The 20,053-nt window shown below is 38.3% G+C and overlaps 1 protein-coding gene and 1 long non-coding RNA gene across 8 annotated transcripts in view; one reads left to right on the top strand and one right to left on the bottom strand.

Annotated features, from left to right (window-relative positions):
* DPH6 (diphthamine biosynthesis 6) overlaps nucleotides 1-16,557 on the bottom strand; it is a 176,165-nt gene extending 159,608 nt beyond the window's left edge. For all 4 annotated transcript variants that reach the window (XR_011501217.1, XM_014847313.3, XM_044765199.2 and 1 more), the window contains exons 1-3: nucleotides 16,426-16,557; nucleotides 12,762-12,856; nucleotides 1,107-1,300 (exon numbers count right to left, since the gene is read on the bottom strand). Coding sequence is in view for 3 of the 4 variants with exons in the window: in XM_014847313.3 (XP_014702799.1) it covers nucleotides 1,107-1,300; nucleotides 12,762-12,856; nucleotides 16,426-16,448 (312 nt within the window). In the remaining variant the exon portion in view is untranslated. The remainder of the gene's footprint in view (nucleotides 1-1,106; nucleotides 1,301-12,761; nucleotides 12,857-16,425) is intronic.
* A 91-nt stretch (nucleotides 16,558-16,648) lies between these two features.
* The window catches only part of LOC123283014 (uncharacterized), a 506,927-nt gene continuing 503,522 nt past the window's right edge, over nucleotides 16,649-20,053 (top strand). For all 4 annotated transcript variants that reach the window (XR_011501269.1, XR_011501259.1, XR_011501265.1 and 1 more), the window contains exon 1: nucleotides 16,649-16,784. This is a non-coding gene — a long non-coding RNA (uncharacterized lncRNA). The remainder of the gene's footprint in view (nucleotides 16,785-20,053) is intronic.

Below are 20,053 nucleotides of genomic sequence, written 5' to 3'. Positions count from 1 at the left end.
ACTGATATTAAGCTTTGATCAGCATCAAATTTAAAGTATAGCAATGAAGTATAGCTATTTGGGACTAGCAAATTTTCATGAAACGCGTTCATGACATAACTCCTGAAAAGCTGAACTTCTCTGAAGAACAAGAAAATGAAATGTAATTTCCCTTGGTAAAAGAACGGCCAGAAATCTTCCTTCCTTTCCTTGGTGAAAAAATGTTAAGACATCCAAGAAATACTGGCTTAAATTCTCTATTTCATTAGACATGCCTTATATGAACTGACTGTAACTGACTGGATAAAATTCATACTTAAGGAGAATACTGAATTCTCTTCAAATAGTAGGCTATCAATGAGAAAGAAAAGATAATTGCTTACTATAAAATAATCTCCATTAATTAACATTTATTGAGTATAGTACCTACTAGATATATGAGACCCACACTTTCTCTCCTAACTTTTCTGTCTAGAAAAATTAACAATGAGAGCACATGGCTGCCAAACTCTTATATGCAGAGACTTAAGTATTTAATTCATACCTCTTCTACTAAATTTAAGCAAGGCTCAGTTTCTCACTTTCTTTAGGTCTATTTAAATTTCACCGTATCAGAAAGGTCTTCCTTGACCACCCCCTGTCATCACTCATTATCAGCCTAACTCTGCTTCATTCTTCTTCATAGCATTCTTCACCACCAAGCATATTATTTATTTGTTTGTTTATTGTCTGCTTCCTTCACCTGGAAAGTAAGTTCCAACAGAATAAGACTAATTTGTTCATTGTCCTATCCCCAGAGCCTAGAACTGTATACCAAGCACATAGTAGGCATTCAAAAAGTATTTGCTAAAAAAAATGAAAAGCTCATCAGCTCCAAAATCCTAAGGAAAAGAAAACAATTAAATATTATTTCACAATCCAGGGTGCCAAATTATACCAAAAGTTATATTCTTAAATACCATTTAATACAAAGGTATAGTAAGAGTTTTCTTTCCTATCCAAAAGGACAAAATATCCTTTCAAAGACTAGTTGGGCAGTTGTAAATTATTTATTACTAAAAAATTCAGTAAATGTAATTTACTAAATTACACACTAAATTTAGTAAATGTAATTGGTCACTGCGTACCTTAACAAGTTTCAAAAGCTCATAGAGATCTTCAACCTCGTCACCTTCACATTTGGTATATACTTGACTTGTATCCACGCTCCTTCCTCTTATGGTGCGGCGATAGAGGGGAAGAGCCATCGCTTCTGCGTACAAATCAATGGCATGATGACCCACTGTCTGATACATGTAGCTATCCAGTTCATCTGACCCCACTGCAAGAATTAAAGTGGAAATAATAGGTAAAACAGAATGAAGAAAAAAGTGAAATTGAAAGTACATCTAGATTATACTGCTTGGAGAATAGTCAACACATAACTTAAAAGCTTACTACACTATAACTTTCTGCATTAATGAAGTGAAATGAAACATGAGTTGCATATTTCTCCATAGTTGCATGCAGTTCACATCAGCTCTAGTCACCTCTACGCTAATTACAAATAAAATTATATATAAACTTTTAAAACTATATACAATGAACATTTAAAGAGAAGAGTAATGTATCCAATAAATTTTGATTAGTTTATTCAATTAAAGATTTTATTACATAAATGTTTTTTCAAATCATTCAAGGTTATTCATGAAGCCATCTAGAGTTGAAGAAAATCTTTCCTAATTAAATATCTGCTTAGCAATAAGTGACAAATAGTTGTAAGAAAAATATTTAGATGTTCTTGATATATTTTATATTCAGTACTTGAACAAAACACACAAAGATATACAAATTTAATATTGTTAGGTCAGTTACAGATGTGTACAGAAACATAACTTCAGCTAATCAGAAACACAGTCACCGGTTGTCACAAGATTCCACAAATATCAAAAAAAAATATGAGTAAGATATCAAAACAGATGAATCACATCAGACTTTTTGGTGATACAAATGAACTTACAAATATATTGGAATAGACTTTTTGATCTCATAATTTTACTTTTTAGAAAAAAGAATCATGAATATATATAAAACTATTTGCAAAGATATTCATCACAGCACTATTTAGAATAGATTTAAAATTATAGTATATTCATATAATGAAATATTATGCAGCCATTAACATAATTTTGAAGAGCATTTTCTAAAGTATGTTCTGCAGAATAGCAATCCCATGAGATATTAATAGGCATTGGGTGAAAAAAGGATTTCATGGTCAAATAAGTCTATAAAAAATGAGTATAAACTATGTTAAATAGGTGTCTTTGCTGCAATTCTTCCTAGGCTGATGTGCTTTAAGGTGCTCTAATAAGGAGAGAGAGTTAAACTCTCTCTCAAATTTATCTATCCACAGAACACCTACATTTCATCGGGTATTTGTATTCCAAAGAAGATATCTAGGAAATGCTATGGTAGAATAATGCTTAATGACATGGAAGATGTTCACAATATGTTATTAAGTTAAAAAAACAAAGGTTACAAGACAATTTAACATATATGTATGTATGTATGTATGCATGCATATATGTCAAGCAGGTCCAGGCTTTCCAATGAATGTGGAAGTTTCCTATCAAAAGACACGAAAAATGATATCGTAAGGGCCCCTTCAATAATCAAAGCCATCACCATATGCCATTACCTTTTGGCTCATCAGGTTTCTGAACCCACAGATCAGATTGGCTTCCAGGAACTCACATTATTATTATAAATCTACTCCTGGTTCCAGCAGGAAGCACAGATATAGCCAAAGTTAACAAAAAACCTTTCAGATTACCCTCATCTCAAACTTCGACTGAATCTTTAAATGTATTAGTTTTAACAGATATTGATACAATCAAATTAATGTATTTAAAAGAACTTTGAGCTTCTTAGCAGGAAACTTCCTGATGTTAGTATAATAATTAAAACATTTTACTGACTTCAAAAACCTAGAAGACAATTTTCCTTTAAGGCTCCATTTAGTCCTAACCACAATGCAACTTTTATTAATGGAAGCTACACAGCTACAATAGTATGAGATCAAATAAAACCAAAAGGCTCCACTGTTGCCTGAAGCACCTCAATTAACATGCCACAAAAGTTCCTACTACAAATTTAAAGAGACGGTTTTGTGAATTTTATGACAAGTTCACATTATCCCCATTGATGAGGATAAATTCCTTTCCAGACTACCCACTGAAAACCCCCTGCCCTGAACTCACTCTAACCAACTTCACTCTGTACTGGAGTCATCTCTACCGGTCATTCCTCTTTCAGGTTCCTTTTACAATATGTTTAGGGGGAAAAAAGTCAATCAGTAAATCATTCAATAATCACCAACTTCCTGCTGACTTTAAATCAAGATTAGCTAAACCCTCTCCATCTATCAACCCACAGCCATCTATTTTCTTTCGCTACAAATACTATAGTTTCAGCTCACTTTTTTCCAGCTTTTACTACATAATATTCCAATTCCATTTACTACTGAATTTTTTCTAACTAACAATGTTCTAAATAAATGTCTCCATTCCACAATGAGGTATAATTTAAAGATATACTTTGCTTGTCATCTTACTACCCTGCCAGTGAACCATGAGCACATAGAAGATTACACATTAATGACTCAGTACAAAGTAACTGTAAACAATTCACAGAGAAACACTGAAGACAAGACAGAAACTCTAGGGAGGAAAATTACAATTATATTATATCAGGTATGTATTATATATTATATAAACACCTGCTTTTTAACTACCAAGACCTCTCATGATAGAAAGCTTAAAAAACCCACTTGCCTGACTGCCCACAAGGGAAAAAGGAATGTCTTTCTTTTGGTAACAAAACATAACCCTGCAGGTAAATTCTGTTTCTTTTATTATAATATAAAAATTACAGCATAGTTCCAACTCACCCTTAGTCAAACTGTCAGATAATAAAGTCTCTTCATTATTTAAAGTCAGAAACAGAAGGTCATTTTCAAAAAACTTTCCTTCTAAAAAGCTATTATTCATTATCAGAATCCCAGTGCAAAATCCTAGAGTGTGTGTTTACCTGTGACCCTCTACTGGACCTGTTCTATTTCTTCCTATAAAATATTTCTAATCTATGTCTTCCTGCTTCATTTCCAGCATTACTTCGGTCTTAATCACAGAAGGAAATAAAATCCAAATATCTGACTAGAAGAACTGCTGGCTCTTCCAGGGCTAATTCTAGTTAGTTCATTATTCATCAGTCCACCTGTAAACTCTGAGTGAACGCCTACCAGAGGCCGAGAGTTGTCCCAAGTGCTGAGGAGCAATTAAAGGAACCTAGAAGGTAGGACCTCTCCTCTCAAGCTTACAAGCAATCTATTTGGGGATAAAAATGAAAGATAAAATAAATAGGAAACAACTGTAAAATGATATAAAAACAAAAATTCAATAGACTGGCAGCCTTGAAGAAGGAAGGAAGGAAAAAAGGAAGGAAGAAAAAAAAGAAAATATTTAGTGCTAGATTCAGATTCAACTAAATTTATGGATGCCTACTTCATGCCAGGAACTATGTAGTGTTTTCACATATCCTACTCGTTTAATTCATCCCAAAATAACAGTAGAGCAAAGCATGGAGTCTTGAAAGAAACTGAGTGAAGGGGATGATAAAAAGATCTTCCTAAAAGAGCCTGTGGAGATCTCGTCAAGATGGCAGCGTAGGCGGACTCTGAATTCACCCCCTCCCACAAACATAACCAGGTTACAACTATTCTTGGAAACATTACTCTGGAGAGAAAACTGAAAACTTGATAAAAAGAACCCCCACAACAAGGGACAGTCCTGAGGCAGAAGAGGCAGAAATTTCTTCTGGAGTGAAAAAAGCCACCTTCACGAGCCGCGGACCTTCACAGCCAGCTGGGTGGGAGCCACCCTAAGGTACGCAGCCCGCCCTGGAGAAGTGGGGATTTTAGCAGGGGCCCATTACTGCTGTAAGCATCCTTCAGACTCAGCACAACTGAGACAAGGTGCCCTGCTATTTGGCTTCACTGGCTATTAACTGCCACAAGGGAAGTCCCCCACAAAAGCTATCTGATGAAAGTCGAAAAAACTCAGTTCTTAAAGGGCCAACCCACAAATTGACCTCTGTCAAAGAGTAACCTAAAATTTCCAAAAAGAAAGCTGCACAGTCCTTTGGTGAAAAGAGACTCACCTCGTAGGCTCTGGGTGCATCTCGGTGTAGGGTGAGACTTCTCCAGAGATTGAGACATTGGTGGCGGCCATTATTGTGACCTAGTACAGGCATGGTGACACGAATGCTGGCAGACGCCACTGAAGTTCTTCCCCTGGCCTGAGAGCCCAGGGATCTGCCACACCCACTAGAGCACAGATTTAATCCAGTTCAGCCAGGGCAGGCAGCTCACCCTAGGGACAGACCCCACACAACAGTAAGCCCTCAGGCTACTCGTCAGCCTGCCTAGACTGGGCGCCTTGATCCTCTACGGGCAGGCAAGTGTGTCTGCCTCTGTGGGGCAGGGCCTGTGTGAAGACCAGGTGAACTGTGAGGGGTGTTGGTGGAGAGGTGGGAGCTCTGCAGTGGGGCAACTGGGCATACTCCAGGGGGTCAGGAAGTATGCATAGACCAGGGCTATGTTGACAGTATATGTGGACCTGTAGGGGGTGAGGCTTATCAGTGGCAGAAGACCTGTGCTTCACAAACAGCCACAAAGAGGATTAGCCCCACCTTCCAAAGTCTGAAACAACTGGGTGTTCCCATGCTTAGGGCCAGCCCCACTCAGCTGCAATCCCAAGAGAGCTGACAACAGCACTGCAGGCCTGAGGCCTACAGCAACTGTAAGCTCCTGAGCCTAACAACCAGTTACACTGGATATCTACCCAATTATCAGGAAAACTGCAACAGAAGCATGCTGTTAGACCTTGTAGCCAATGGTGCCGGGGCTCCCCGAACCCAATTTACAAAGAGCCTGCCAGGGAGGGAAATACTAGACTCCCTGGATACCTGCAGTAAGAGAAACCCCGCCACAGCAGAAGGACACAAGTAGCCCACAAACGGGTCACTTTTGGATCATCTGGACTGGTGACGAGAGGGAAGCACACTGCTGGGACTCAAAAAGCATCTCTTACATAAGACCACTTTTCCAAGATGAGGAGACACAGCTGACTCACATAATATGTAGATATAAGCACAGAGAAAGAGGCATAATGAGGAGGCAAAGGAATATATTCCAAGCAAGGGAATAGGACAAAAACCCAGAAAAAGAACTAAATGAAACAGAAATAAGCAATCTACCTCACAAAGAGTTCAAACAAAAACTCATAAGGATGCTCACTGATGTTGGGAGAAGACTTGATGAACACAGTGAGAATGTCAACAAAGAATTGGAAAATATGAAAAAGAATCAATCAGAAATGAAGAACATAATACTGGACATAAAAAATTCACTAGAGGGACTCAATAGCAGAGTAGATGATACAGAAGAATGGATCAGTGAGCAGGAATAAAGACTAGAGGAAATCACCCAAGCTGAAAAGATAAAAGAAAAAAGAATTACACAGAATGAGAACAGTTTAAGGGAATTCTGGGACAATATCAAGTGCACTAACATTCGTTTTGTAGGTGTCCCAGAAGGAGAAGAGAGAGACAAAGGGCAGAGAATTTATTTGAAAAAATAATAGCTGAAAACTTTCCTCACCTAAGGAAGGAGACAGACATCCAAGTACAGGGAGCACAGAGAGCACTAAACAAGATGAACACCAACAGGCCCACACCAAGACACATTATAATTAAAATGTCCAAAATTAAAGATAAAAAGAGAATCCTAAAAGTGGCAAGAGAAAGGTAATAGGTGACACACAAAGGAAAGCCCGTAAGTCTATCAGCGGACTTCTCAGCCGAAACCCTACAGGCTAGAAGAGTGACATGAGATATTTAAGGTACTCAGAGGAAAAAACCTACAGCCAAGAATACTCTATCCATCCAGGTTATCATTCAAAATTGAAGGAGAGATAAAGAGCTTCCCAGACAAGCAAACATTAAAGGAGTTTATCACCAAGAAACCAGTTCTAAAAGAAATGCCGAAGGGACTTATTTAAGTGGGAAAGAACACAAATAAGGATAAGAAAATTATCAAAAAACAAAACCATACAAGCAATAAAATCACTGTCAAGGGCAAAATACAGTAAAGGTAGCAGATTAACCACCTATGAAGATAGTATGTAGGGTAAAAGACAAAAGTAATAAAATTACCTATTTCAATGATAAGAGGGTAATGGATAGACACACACAAAACAAGAGAATAGATATGATTTCAAAAACATAAAATGGGGAGAAGGGGAGTAAAAGAGTAGAGCTTTTAGAAAGAGGTCAAGCTAAAGAGACTATCAACTCAATATACATTGCTATATATAGAATATTATATAGGAACCTCATGGTAATCACAAACCATAAACCTATAATAAGTAAACAAATAAGAGGAAAGAAATCAAACATATTACTAAAGAAAACCATCAAATCACAAGGGAAGAAAGCAAGAGAAGGAGAAAGGTAGAGATAAGAACTACTAAAACACCCAGAAAAAAAAGTAACAAAAACAAAATGGCAATAAATACATTTTTATCAATAGCTACTTGAAATGTCAATGGACTAAATGCTCCAATAAAAAGACAGGGTGGCTGACTGGATAAAAAAACAAGACCCGTATATATGCTGCAGACAAGAAAAACACATCAGACCTAAAGACACTCACAAACTGAAAGTCAAAGGATAGAAAAAGATAGTCCACGCAAATGGCAAAGAAAAGAAAGTGGGGGTAACAATACTTATATCACACAAAATAGATTTTAAAACAAAAACTGTACAAGAGACAAAGAAGGACACTACATAATGATAAAGGGAACAAGTCAACAAGAGCATGTAACACTTGTAAATATCTATGCACTCACCAAAGGAGCACCTATATATACATAGCAATTATTAACAGACATAAAAGGAGAAATAGACAGTAACACAATAATAGTAGGGGACTTTAATGCTCTGCTTACACCAATGGAGAGACCATCCAAACGGAAGATCCATAAGGAAACATTGGCCTTAAACGACACATTACATCAGATGGACTTAGTAGATATATATAAAACATTCCATCCAAAAACCAAAGAATATACATTCTTTTCAAATACACATGGAACATTCTCCAGGATTGATCATATATTAGGCCACAAAACAAGTCTCAATAAACTTAAGAAGATCGAAATAATACCAAGCATCTTTTCTGACCACATAGGTATGAAACTAGAAGTCAACTACAGGAAGAAGTTCAGAAAACGCACCAAAATGTGGAGATTAAACAAAATGCTAGTGCATAACGATTGGGTCAATGAAGAAATCAAAGGAGAAATCAAAAAATTCCTGTAGACAAATGAAAATGAAAATACAACATGCCAAAATCTGTGGGGTACAGCAAAAGCAGTTCTAAGAGGGAAGTTTATAGCAATTCAGGCCTACCTCAACAAACAAGAAAAATCTCAAATAAACAACCTGACAGTGCACCTAAAGGAACTGGAAAAAGAAGAAAAAAACAAACCCAAAAGCAGCAGAAGGAAGGAAATAATAAAAATCAGAGCAGAAATAAATGAAATAGAGACTAAAAAACAATAGAAAAAAATCAATGAAACCAAAAGCTGTTTCTTTGAAAAGATAAACAAAATTGACAAACCTTTAACTAGACTAACCAGGAAAAAAAGAGAGAAGGCTCAAATAAATAAAATCAGAAGAGAAAGAGGAGAAATTACAATGGACTCCTCAGAAATACAGAAGATAATAAGAGAATACTATGAAAAACTGTACGCCAACAAATTGGACAATCTAGAAGAAATGGATACTTTTTAGAATCATACAATCTTCCAAAACCAGATTAAGAAGAAATAGAGAATTTGAATAGACCATTCACCAGTAAGTTGATCAAAATAGTAATCAAAAACACCCCAAAAAATAAAAGCCCAGGACCAGATGGCTTCCCTGGTGAATTCTAACAAACATTCAATGAAGACTTAATACCTATCCTTCTCAAAATGTTCCAAAACACTGAAGAGGAGGGGAGCCTTCTTAACTCATTCTATGAAGCCAACATTATTCTGATACCAAAACCAGACAAGGACAACATAAAAAAAAGAAAATTACAGGCCACTATCACTGATGAACATCGATGCAAAAATCCTCAACGAAATACTAGCAATCGAATACAACAATACATTAAAAAGATCATACATCATGATCAAGTGGGTTTTATTCTAGGGATGCAGAGATGGTTCAACATCTGCAAATCAATCAACGTGATACACCACATTTAACAAAATGAAGAATAAAAATCACATGAGCATCTCGATAGAAGCAGAGAAAGCATTTGACAAGATACAGCATCCATTTATGATAAAAATTCTAAATAAAATGGGCATAGAAGGAAAACACCCAATGTAATAAAGGCCATATATGACAAACCCACAGCAAATATTATTCTCAATGGAGAAAAACGGAAAGCTATCCCTCTTACAACAGGAACCAGACAAGGATGCCACTGTCATCACTCCTATTTAACATAGTATTGGAAGTCCTAGCCAGAGCAATCAGGCAAGAAAAAGAAACAAAACGGATCCAAATTGGAAAAAAAGAAGTGAAACTGTCACTATTTGCAGACGACTTGACTTTATACACAGAAAACCCTAAAGAATCCACTAAAAAACTTTTAGAAATAATAAATACAGTCATGTTGCAGGATACAAAATTAACATACAAAAATCAGTTGTGTTTCTATAAACTAACAATGAAATAGAGGAGAGAAAAATTAAGAAAACAATCTCATTTACAACTGCAACCAAAAGAATAAAATACCTAGGAATAAACTTAACCAAAGAGGTGAAAGATCTGTACACCGAAAACTATAAAACACTGTTGAAAGAAATTGAAGAGACACAAAGAAATGGAAAGATATTCAATGCTCTTGGATTGGAAGAATTAACATAGTTAAAATGCCCATACTTCCTAAAGCAATCTATAGATTCAATGCAATCCCAATCAAATCTTCAACAACATTTTTCACAGAAATAGAACAAAGAATCCTAAAATTTATGTGGAACAACAAAAACCCCAAATAGCCAAAGGAATCCTGGGGGAAAAAACAAAGCTGGAGGTATCACACTCCCTAATTTCAAAATATACTACAAAACTATAGTAACCAAGACAGCATGGTACTGGATCAAAAACAGACACACAGATCAATGCAACAGAATTGAGAGCCCAGAAATAAACCCATACGTATATGGACAGTTAATTTTTGACAAGAGAATCAAGAGCTTACAATGGAGAAAGGAGAGTCTCTTCAATAAATGGTATTGCGAAACCAGGACAGCCACATGTAAAAGAATGAAACTAGACCATTATCTTACACCATGCACAAAAATCAACTCAAAATGGATTAAAGACTTGAATGTAAGACCCAGAATCATGAAACTTCTAGAAGAAAACATAGGCAGCACACTCTTTGACATCAGTCTTAGCAGTATATCTTCAAGTACCATATCAGACTAGGCAAGGGAAACAAAAGAAAAAATAAACAAATGGGACTATATCAAACTAAAAAGCTTCTGCACAGCAAAGGAAATCAACAACAACAAAAAGACAACCTACCAATTGGGAGAAGATATTTGCAAACCACATACCGGATAAGGGGTTAATATCCAAAATATACAAAGAATTCATACGTCTCAACAACAGAAAAACCAACCACCCAATTAGAAAATGGGCAAAAGATCTGAACAGAGATTTCTCCAAAGAAGATATACAGATGGCCAACAGGCATATGAAAAGATGCTCAACATCATTAACTATCAGGGAAATGCAAATCAAAACTACATGAGTTATCATCTCACTCAGGTCAGAATAGCTATAACTAACAAGACAGGAAACAACAAGTGTTGGAGAGGATGTGGAGAGAAGGGAACCCTCGTACACTGCTGGTGAGAGTGTAAACTGGTGCAGCCACTATGGAAAACAATATGGAGTTTCCTCAGAAAATTAAGAATAGATCTACAATATGATCCAGCTATTCCACTGCTGGGTATTTATCCAAAGAATAAGAAAACACAAAGGCATAAAGATACACGTACCCCTATGTTCATTGCGGCATTATACACAATAGCCAAGATTTGGAAGCAACCTAGCTGCCCATCAAGGGACTAATGGATAAAGAAGATGTGGTACATATACACAATAGAATACTACTCAGCCATAAGAAATGATGAAATCCAAGCATTTGTGACAACATGGGTGCACCCTGTGGGTATTATGCTAAGTGAAAGGAGTCAGGGAGAAAGTCAAATACCATATGATCTCACTCATAAGTAAAAGATAAAAACTACAACAAACAAACACAGAGACAGAGATTGGATTGGTTGTTATCAGAGGGTAAGGGGGGAGGAGGGAGGGTCAAAGGGGTGATTAGGCACATGTGTGTGGTGATGGCTTGTAATTAGTGTTTGGGTGGTGAACATGACGTAATCTACATAGAATTCGAAATACACTACGATGTACATCTGAAAGTTGTATAATGTTATAATCCAATGTTACTTCAATAACAAAACTAAAATTAAAAAAAAGGAAAATAAAAAGAAGAGCCGTGTGGAGAAGTAGTAATAAATGAAGTTAGACAAGTGTTAATGTCTCCCTATTACAATTTAGCAATTAATATCTATAGTTATCTGGGTATAATAAGAGTATAAAAAGCTAATCAGTGACTATTTTTCTTTTTTTAAGTTCTAATCGGGAAAAAAATTGTAATTATGTGTGGTGATAGATGTTAACTAAACTTATTGTGGTAATCATTTTGCAATATATACATACACCAAATCATTATGTTGTACACCTATAACTAATACAATGTTATATTTTAATTATATCCCAATAAAAAAAAAGATATTGTTCAGGTTGAATTGTGTCCCTCCCAAATCTTGTTGAAGTCCTAACATCCAGTACCTTAAAATGTGACCTTATTTGGAAATAGGGTCACTGCAGTTGTAATTAGTTAAGATGAGGTCATTAGGGTGGCCCCTTAATCCAATATGACTGGTGTCTTTATCAGAAGGGGAAGTTTGGACATAGACATGGACAGAGGAAATATGTAAGTTCTAATTGGGGACGTTTCAGTGGGGAGAAAAGTGAGAAAGTAGCTAAAATGAGGTCTGTGGATTATTTGTGGCTGCCCTTGTTACCACAGGCAAATAGAAAGTGGAAATGTACCTCTTTATGCCTCTCAAGTCTGACACATTCAGTTTACATCTAAGATGGCTAAAATGGATTCTTTTAATAATAAAATTCATATATTATCATTTATCAATATATGTCTTACTTGGCAAGCTCCTAGAGGTTGTATCTTACTTACCTGGGAATTGCCTACAATACTTGGAAACATGCTGTGGTACAACAGCAGTGCACTCTGAAGTAAGAGGTTTCAAGTCTCAGCTCTGCTAGTTTGTTCCAGCTATTTCACCTTGGACAAATTTATAAAACTCTGAGCCTCAGTATCCCTGTCTAATAAAACTCTCTAGGAGTTCTTATCAGGATTAAAGGATATACAATCGAAAACACGTATCATAGAAGTTAGCATGTAACAGATGATAAAGATGTATTAGTTCTTTTTTGTCTTTGCATATTGCATACAATAGAATGCAATTATGAAGTTGGAATTTTAGTCATTTAGAGAACTTCCCAAAAAGGTATACACTTACCTTGGTTTTCAGCTGGTCTTAGATTTGCTAAAGCGACAATCTGATGCCCAGCAGCAATGCACTGCATCATATTATAACAGCTGTCCTTCCCACCACTAAAAAATAAAAAGACAAATAAATATCAGGCTACTGACCATTATTGAACATAGAATCATTAGATAGCAAAATAGAACACATTATTTCTTCAGCTTTTCAGAATATTTGAGGTACTACTTTATAATTAGAATGCAAAACACCACATGTAATTTCCAGAGCACAAGCAATGGAGCAAATGGATCTGAATGTCTAAGCTTGCTGCTCACAAGAGCTTCTGAAATTATATGCATCATAACAAAGATCATTCTAAACAAAAAATAATAACTCTTTGGTTTGTGATAGTGACTTTACTTAATATATAAAGTGCTTTGCAAATAAAAACTGATTTAATTTTACATTCCAGTTAAACATCTATTACATATACCCCTTAGGTGAAATTCTCTATGAAGAAGTAGGAAAACGTCTATTCTGTTCCACTTTAAGAAATCCAACAACTGGCCACCATCACTAATTAAAGGATCAAACTTAAGATTTGCGATTCAATCAAATAATACAGTTAGACATACTTGGGGGGAGAAATTCTACAGAGATAGAAAGCAAAATGCTGAAATACACTGATACAGTTAAACATCAGTACTACCAGTACTAAGTTTTCAGCCCTCACTAGGATAAGGCTTGAGCCATAAAACTAATAAACAGATTGAAAGGAACTTCTAAATGCTGTCACCAAATCCACCTAAAGTAGAGGCAAATCACTTAGTCAAGACAAGTAGTAGTTCATCATAACAAGGTTAAACAGCAACCTCTATGCTCTTTTAGTTTAATACGCTAGTGCTTCTCACTATACATGTTTCTTCCTTTCTTTTATCACTGTCTCTCTTCCTTTTTTCCCTCCTGTTTAACCATCTTTCCAATCCTTGCTTAAAACCTGCAAATGTACCCACAGGCAATGTTTAGACCTATTCAGAGACAAAGAAACTAAGAGACTGATTATCCTGGGAGCTGGCTCTTTTGCCCTCTGAGCTCCCAACATTTGTCTGCCGCTACCATAGTCCCATCAGTAACAACTGTCATTCCAGAACGTCTCAAGGGGAGGAAAGCTGCAAGAGGAAAAGTAAAGGTATATATCATGCTTTCTTTCCTCAGATTCTGATATTCCCCTAAGTACATCTTCCACAGCTTCCCCTAGTGAACCTCACTGCTCTGTTTCTGCAGGACAAAAAGATCTCCCTAATTGTGGAATATCAAAAATATTAAAGATTAACAGGTATACATACACAATCAGGACTTTGCCTTATATTTTATTTTAAAATATGCTAAGGTTTCAAATATGGTTTTAAAATGGTATTTCCCAAATTGTGTTCTGTAGAACACTAGTGTCCAACAAATACTCTTAAGCACAAAAGGTTTTCAAGGTCAAGTAAGTTTGGGTAATGCTGAGTACCTTACTCACCTCTTAGAACATCACAGGCTATATAAGCATGTTAGGTGAGACGTCTTACATAAGATCAGAATTTTAGTTCCCAACTCTGGGATACTAAGCTAAGTTACTCAATGTGCTTGGGTTTACACGCTTCATTATAAAATTAGAGAATGGCCTAGCTAACCCTCAAGGTATCATTCAACTGTAAAATTCAATGATTCAATCTTTTGTGTATTAGGAAAATAATGTTCTTTATGGTCTAAAGATATGTGAAATCTTGATTTCACTTATTTCCTAAAGCATACACACATATCCCCTCTCTCATTTTAGTACACATACACACACACACTGCCAATAGATTTACTGTTTTAAGTTTAAATTCATATATATTCAAGTGTATATGCATATAAATGTATATATATGTATTATGTACGCATTCATATTCATATATATGTTTTGTATTCATACTTAACAGCATGTCTCCCAACACTTAGACATATCTCACAATTTTTCAAGAATTTTCCAACATTAGTGATTTGCTTTTTCATTATGAAAGTAATATATGTACATTACAGAATATTTAGTGTAATGGACTACATCAATCTTCTTCTCTCCTTTCCTCTAGGATTCCTTTTTTTTTGAAGACTGGCACCTGAGCTAACATCTGTTGCCAATCTTTTCTTTTCTTCTTGTTTTCCACAAAGCCCCTCAGAACACAGTTGTATATTCTAGTTGTAGGTCCTTCTAGTTGTGCTATGTGGGACACAGCCTCAGCATGGCTTGATGAGCAGTGCCCTGATCGCGCCCAAGATCCCACCCAGCCAAACCTCAGGCCCCCAAAGCTGAGCACCCAACCTTAACAACTGGGCCACCAGCAGGTTTTCTGAGTCTTCAGTTCAAGCGCTAAATTTTTGGCAAACTGCATGTGGATGTGAATTACTCATTTCCTAGACTACGTTTTTTACTCTTATCTGTCTAGATCAAATGAAGACCACAATGGTCAAAGCTTAGTCATTCACTTTAGAGAAGAAATTCACTGAAAACAATAATGACTTTGATATTATAGTCTAGTCTCCTAAAACTGGCATTGAAGTAAAAGAAATTGGATTATTCCAGCAACTACAGAAGGGACTAGAATGTTATATCGAGTCCTCAAAAGGACTCAAAAGGAGACTATTGTCAGCCAGCATCAACTACCTAGGGAAGTGAACAAAAATGTTTATGAAATCTTCAATGGGCTTAGAAAAGAAAATGCATGGTTGTGATGTATCTCAGACACTATACAGATCCAAATCTCATCCAACAAATATTCAAGTAGTCTAAATTTATTTTTTAATGTTGTCATTGTGTTCCCTTTTGCTTCAGTTTACAGATTGAGTATGGAAGCATTTCAATTGGCCTGTCTTTGGTTGTCACAGGACTTACTTTAGACAACTAAATATGATGGGTTACTGTAGATTTCAAACTCCTCTTGGAATATGGAGTATGTTACCATAAGATCACTCTAAAAGCCATAACTGCTCGAAGCAACAGCAGCCGGATCTAGAACAAAGCGGTACATTTCCATCTCCGTCCTTGAGCACAAAGGTAAACCCCATCCATGTCTTAACCAATCCGGACACTCCTGGGACGGCAGGTGAGGGAGAGATGGTCCTTCGCGGGAGGGGACGGGGCTAGTATCAGCCTAGGGAGGAAGACAGGACCCGGACGACCGAGCAGAAAGACTGAAGGGAACAAACTACAGAAGAGGACGGAGAAAGCGAGGAGGAAAAGGGGGGGGGCTGACTTGGCCCTGAGTAAGGAGAGTCAAGCTGTGGCTCTCAAACGTCAGTGCCCACTACAACTTTTAAGAATCCGACCCCGGGCCGCGTCCGAGGAATTACACCAGCGCTCTGGCGTGAGGCCCAGGCATCAGCAGTTTTTAAAGTTCCCCAGGTGAATCCAATGTGACCCCAAATATGAGGGCCAGAAGACCAGAGTGGCGGCGACAGGCAGAGAGGAGGAGCGCGAGCCCAGGACAGCGGACGAGTCGGGCCAAGCCCGAAAGCTCCGCCTCTTCCTGTGGCCGCGAGGAGCCGCCGACCCCCGACACGCGGCTGCACACACCCTCGCTTTGGCGCCGACGCCGGCGGCAGCTCCCGCCCCTCCGAGGAAGGGACAAGAGGCCGACAGGAGAGGAGGAAAGCGGCCCCGGCGCCGCATTACCTGATCAGAGCCGCGACCCTCATTTTGCTGGGCGCAGTGCGCGTGCGTGCGGCCGGCGCGGCGGGAGCCGAGAGGTCGCCGCCGCCACGCCCCCCGCGGCGCGCCGTGGGGCCTCGGCCGGGTGTTCGCTCCGCAGCCTGTCCCCGGCCCAGCGCTGCGGCCTTGCGGCTGCCTGCCGACCGCTGGCTGAGGCGGGTCCGCCCACCCGGCTCCCCGTCACGGTGGCAGGGACATCCCGGGCCCGGAAAGAATGCTGTGTAGGCACGGCCTAACCACCTAAGTGAGGGCACTGAAGCTGCCGGGGGAAGGGCAAGGGCCGCCTTGAAGAGCCCAAGCACCGTGGCACTGGATTCGTTTTGGTAGGAGAATGTTCGAAGTTGCTTATGCTGCGAGTTGAAACACTTGTGGACGTGCAAAGGGAGAGGAAGTGTCCCCTAATTTCCTCATCTCCGCCTCCCCCCCCCCCCCCGCCCCAGAAACTAAATGCACCCTTTAGTTTTTTTATCTCTTATCTCCTCTGTCCTCCAAACCTATATCTGGAGCTAGCCCCAGGACCTGTAGGTTCCTTGCGATTTTGGCCCTTTGTGTAAAGTAGAAGCTGAGAAGGCTCCTCGCCAAAGCGGTGGCCTGCGGAAGGAAATCGAGCTTCTAAATTCATTCACCAAGTATTTGAGTGCCTTTCACGTACCAGGCACTGTTTTAGATTCTTGGGATACATCCATGAAGACAACAAGGATCACTCCTTTCGTGGAGTTTATATGAGAGTGGGGAGGGCTGACAACATACAGCTAAAAAATTATATAGGATGTTAGAAAGAGATGCCTGCTATGAAAAAAAAATTAGAGACTGAGAGGAATAGAGAAGGAGGTGGAAGAGCAAGTTGCAAAATTAATTAGTGTCAAGGTAGGACTCACCGAGAAGGTGAGAGATGAGCCAACTTAGGAGAGTTAGTTGTGTGTAACTGAGGGTGTGCTCCAGGCAAAAGAAAAAACTAGAGCCAAGGCCCAAGGTGCCTTATGTGTGAAAGAACAAGAATGGCCAGTGGCTGGAGCAGGAAGAGCAAGACTAAGAGTAGTGAGAGATGAGGTTCCAGTGATGGAGGGAGGAAGAAGATCATGTAGAGTCTTGTAGGCCATAAAGGACTTTGTCTTTTCCTTTGAGTGAAGTGAATGGCTACTGCAGGGTTTTGAACAGAGGTGTGACTTAAAACTAAAAGGATTGTACTGTGCTGTCTTGAGAATACACCTATTAGGAAGCTATTGCAATAATCCAACACAGAAATGATGTGGCCTAGAACCGAGATGGTACTAGTGAATTTAGTGAGAAGTGGGAGGATTCTAGCTCTATTTTGAAGGCAGAGCCAATAGAATTAGATGGACTAGATATGGGATTTGTGAGGAAGAAAGCCGTGAAGGATGATGCCAATGTCATGAAATAAATAAATTGATGTACGTAAGGAACTTAGAATTGTACCCAGTATATAGGAAGCATTCAATTTTATTATATTATAATGTTCTCGTTAACTCCAGTACTTTTGGTGTGTGTGACTAGAGGAGTGACAGTCTACATATCAGTTTCAGCATCTAAAATGATGCAGTTTTAAAATTCTACTATTGTGGATATTTACCAAATGAGTCACATGTTTAAGGAGTTTGCAGTCTAATTGGGGAGATAAGATAAATCCGTTAAATATTCACAATACAAGAGGGCATATTTTGAAATAACAAGTTATGTAATGCATATGGCAAGAGCCCCATGAGTTGAACCCACAGGTAAGTGCTAGAATAAGGACAGGACTTGAAGGATGGACAGAAATGAACAGGAACAACAGGTGGACCTTACAAACAAAGGCAACAAGACAGGTGAAGGAGTTCAGAGCTTGTCATCTCAAAATATGCACTTTTGCATATTGATTATTTTAAGTTAAAGATACTCGAGAAACACCAGATGCAGGAAGGGCACTCAGACTCTCCTTTTTATTCCTGAAAGTAGGAGAGAAAACTCCCATCTAAAAGATGCCCTCCCTGTTCTTGGAGGAAAGAAATTTTTATCAGAAAGTTGAGGCCAAAAGAAATCTGTGCAAACAGAACTTGTTGGAAGTAATTCTTATCTTTCTTTAGCCTCTCCATATAGGTTAGTTGCTTTTCCACAATTGCCTCTCGTTGTTCAATCTACTATAAAAGCATGTAGGTTCTGCCATTTTGGGGCTTCATTCTCTTGTAAAGGCTCCCATGTACATGTAAGAGATTTTAATAAAACTTGTGTGCTTTTTCCTGTTAATCTGTTTTATGCCAGTTGAATTTTTAGGCCCAGCCAGAGACCCTAAGAGAGTAGAGGAGAACTTTTCCTCCCCTCCACAGGAATGAGTGTGGTGTGTTCAGCAGCAGTGGGGAGACCAGCCTGATGAGTGGTGAGGGTCTATTGAAGAGAGGGGAAAATAAATTGGATGGTTGGGATGATGCCAGATTACCTAGGGTCATAAGAAGCCAAAAGGAGAAATTTCAGCACTAGGAAGGTTACCCTGGCTATGTGTGCCATCAACTTTTCAGAAGATTGCATGAATTAGCAATAATTAGCATAGTGAGTGATTTTGATGAAATAGATTTAGAACACCCCAAAAGACTCCTCTATATTTTCCACCAGGGAATATCTTTTCCTTGCCACTTGCAAAGAGGGTTGGGGAGAGGAAGTACTAAGATTCTCTTCCCATAACTACATACTTAGGATTATGATGTTTTTGTTTCTTTCTGGTTACTGGTCTCTGTCAGCTTTATTATAAGACATCCTCAACAAGTAAATATAGTGTGTATATCCTGGAATTAAATTGTATATTAGGAAATACACTGAGTCCATTCTCCAAGGTCACCCAGTCTTTGGCTTGATGGTGGTGTTCTCCTTCTCTGGATTCATCCTAGTGCCTTTGTATTAAGTATCTCTTATAGAGCCTTTTTATTAAACATCTCTTCTCCAGCTCCTTTTTCCCTCTCCTTAAAAAAAACCCTTTCCCTCACCATCTAGTCCCACCTTTAAAAACTTTCTCCCTGAATTCTGTCAGTTAATGAATTTTTCTGGTTGTCTAATGTAACACTACTACGTGTGTGTGTCTTCCTAGAGCTTTTTGTATTTCCTCACATTATTGCCCTCCTTCCAGAGTTACCATACAAGGCTCTGTGCCTGAATGTTCTATCAGGGCCACAATACAAGTGGTAGATTCAGTCCATTCTAGCTCAATAGACATATTTGCAGTTCTGAAATCAACATATATCAGATTGGTCTTAACCCAGCCATCAGAGTTCTTCTTCGATTCATACATGTTTTTGGAGGAGTTTTAAAAATAGCTGACTAAAGAAAATCACAGTGATTTTTGATACCCAAAAGAGTTCTATTAGAAACTAAAGGTTAGGTTCTGGTCTAACTTTTCCCATTGAGAAATTTTCTTAAATCATTCTAATCATCTTATGTAGGTTTCATTTTCTTTTACTGAAATTTGAAAACACTCAGTGTGTCAGTTACAGTTCTCCGAGAAGCAGACACCAAGACAACTTTAAGTGCAAGAGATTGATTGGAGAAAACGCCTGCGAAGGGTAAAGGGAGAGGGAGGAGAAGTCAGGGACACTCAGATTGAAAT

Source organism: Equus asinus, chromosome 2, assembly GCF_041296235.1.
Source record: "Equus asinus isolate D_3611 breed Donkey chromosome 2, EquAss-T2T_v2, whole genome shotgun sequence".
Lineage (NCBI taxonomy): Eukaryota > Metazoa > Chordata > Mammalia > Perissodactyla > Equidae > Equus > Equus asinus.
This window is presented reverse-complemented; position numbering and strand designations above follow the sequence as displayed.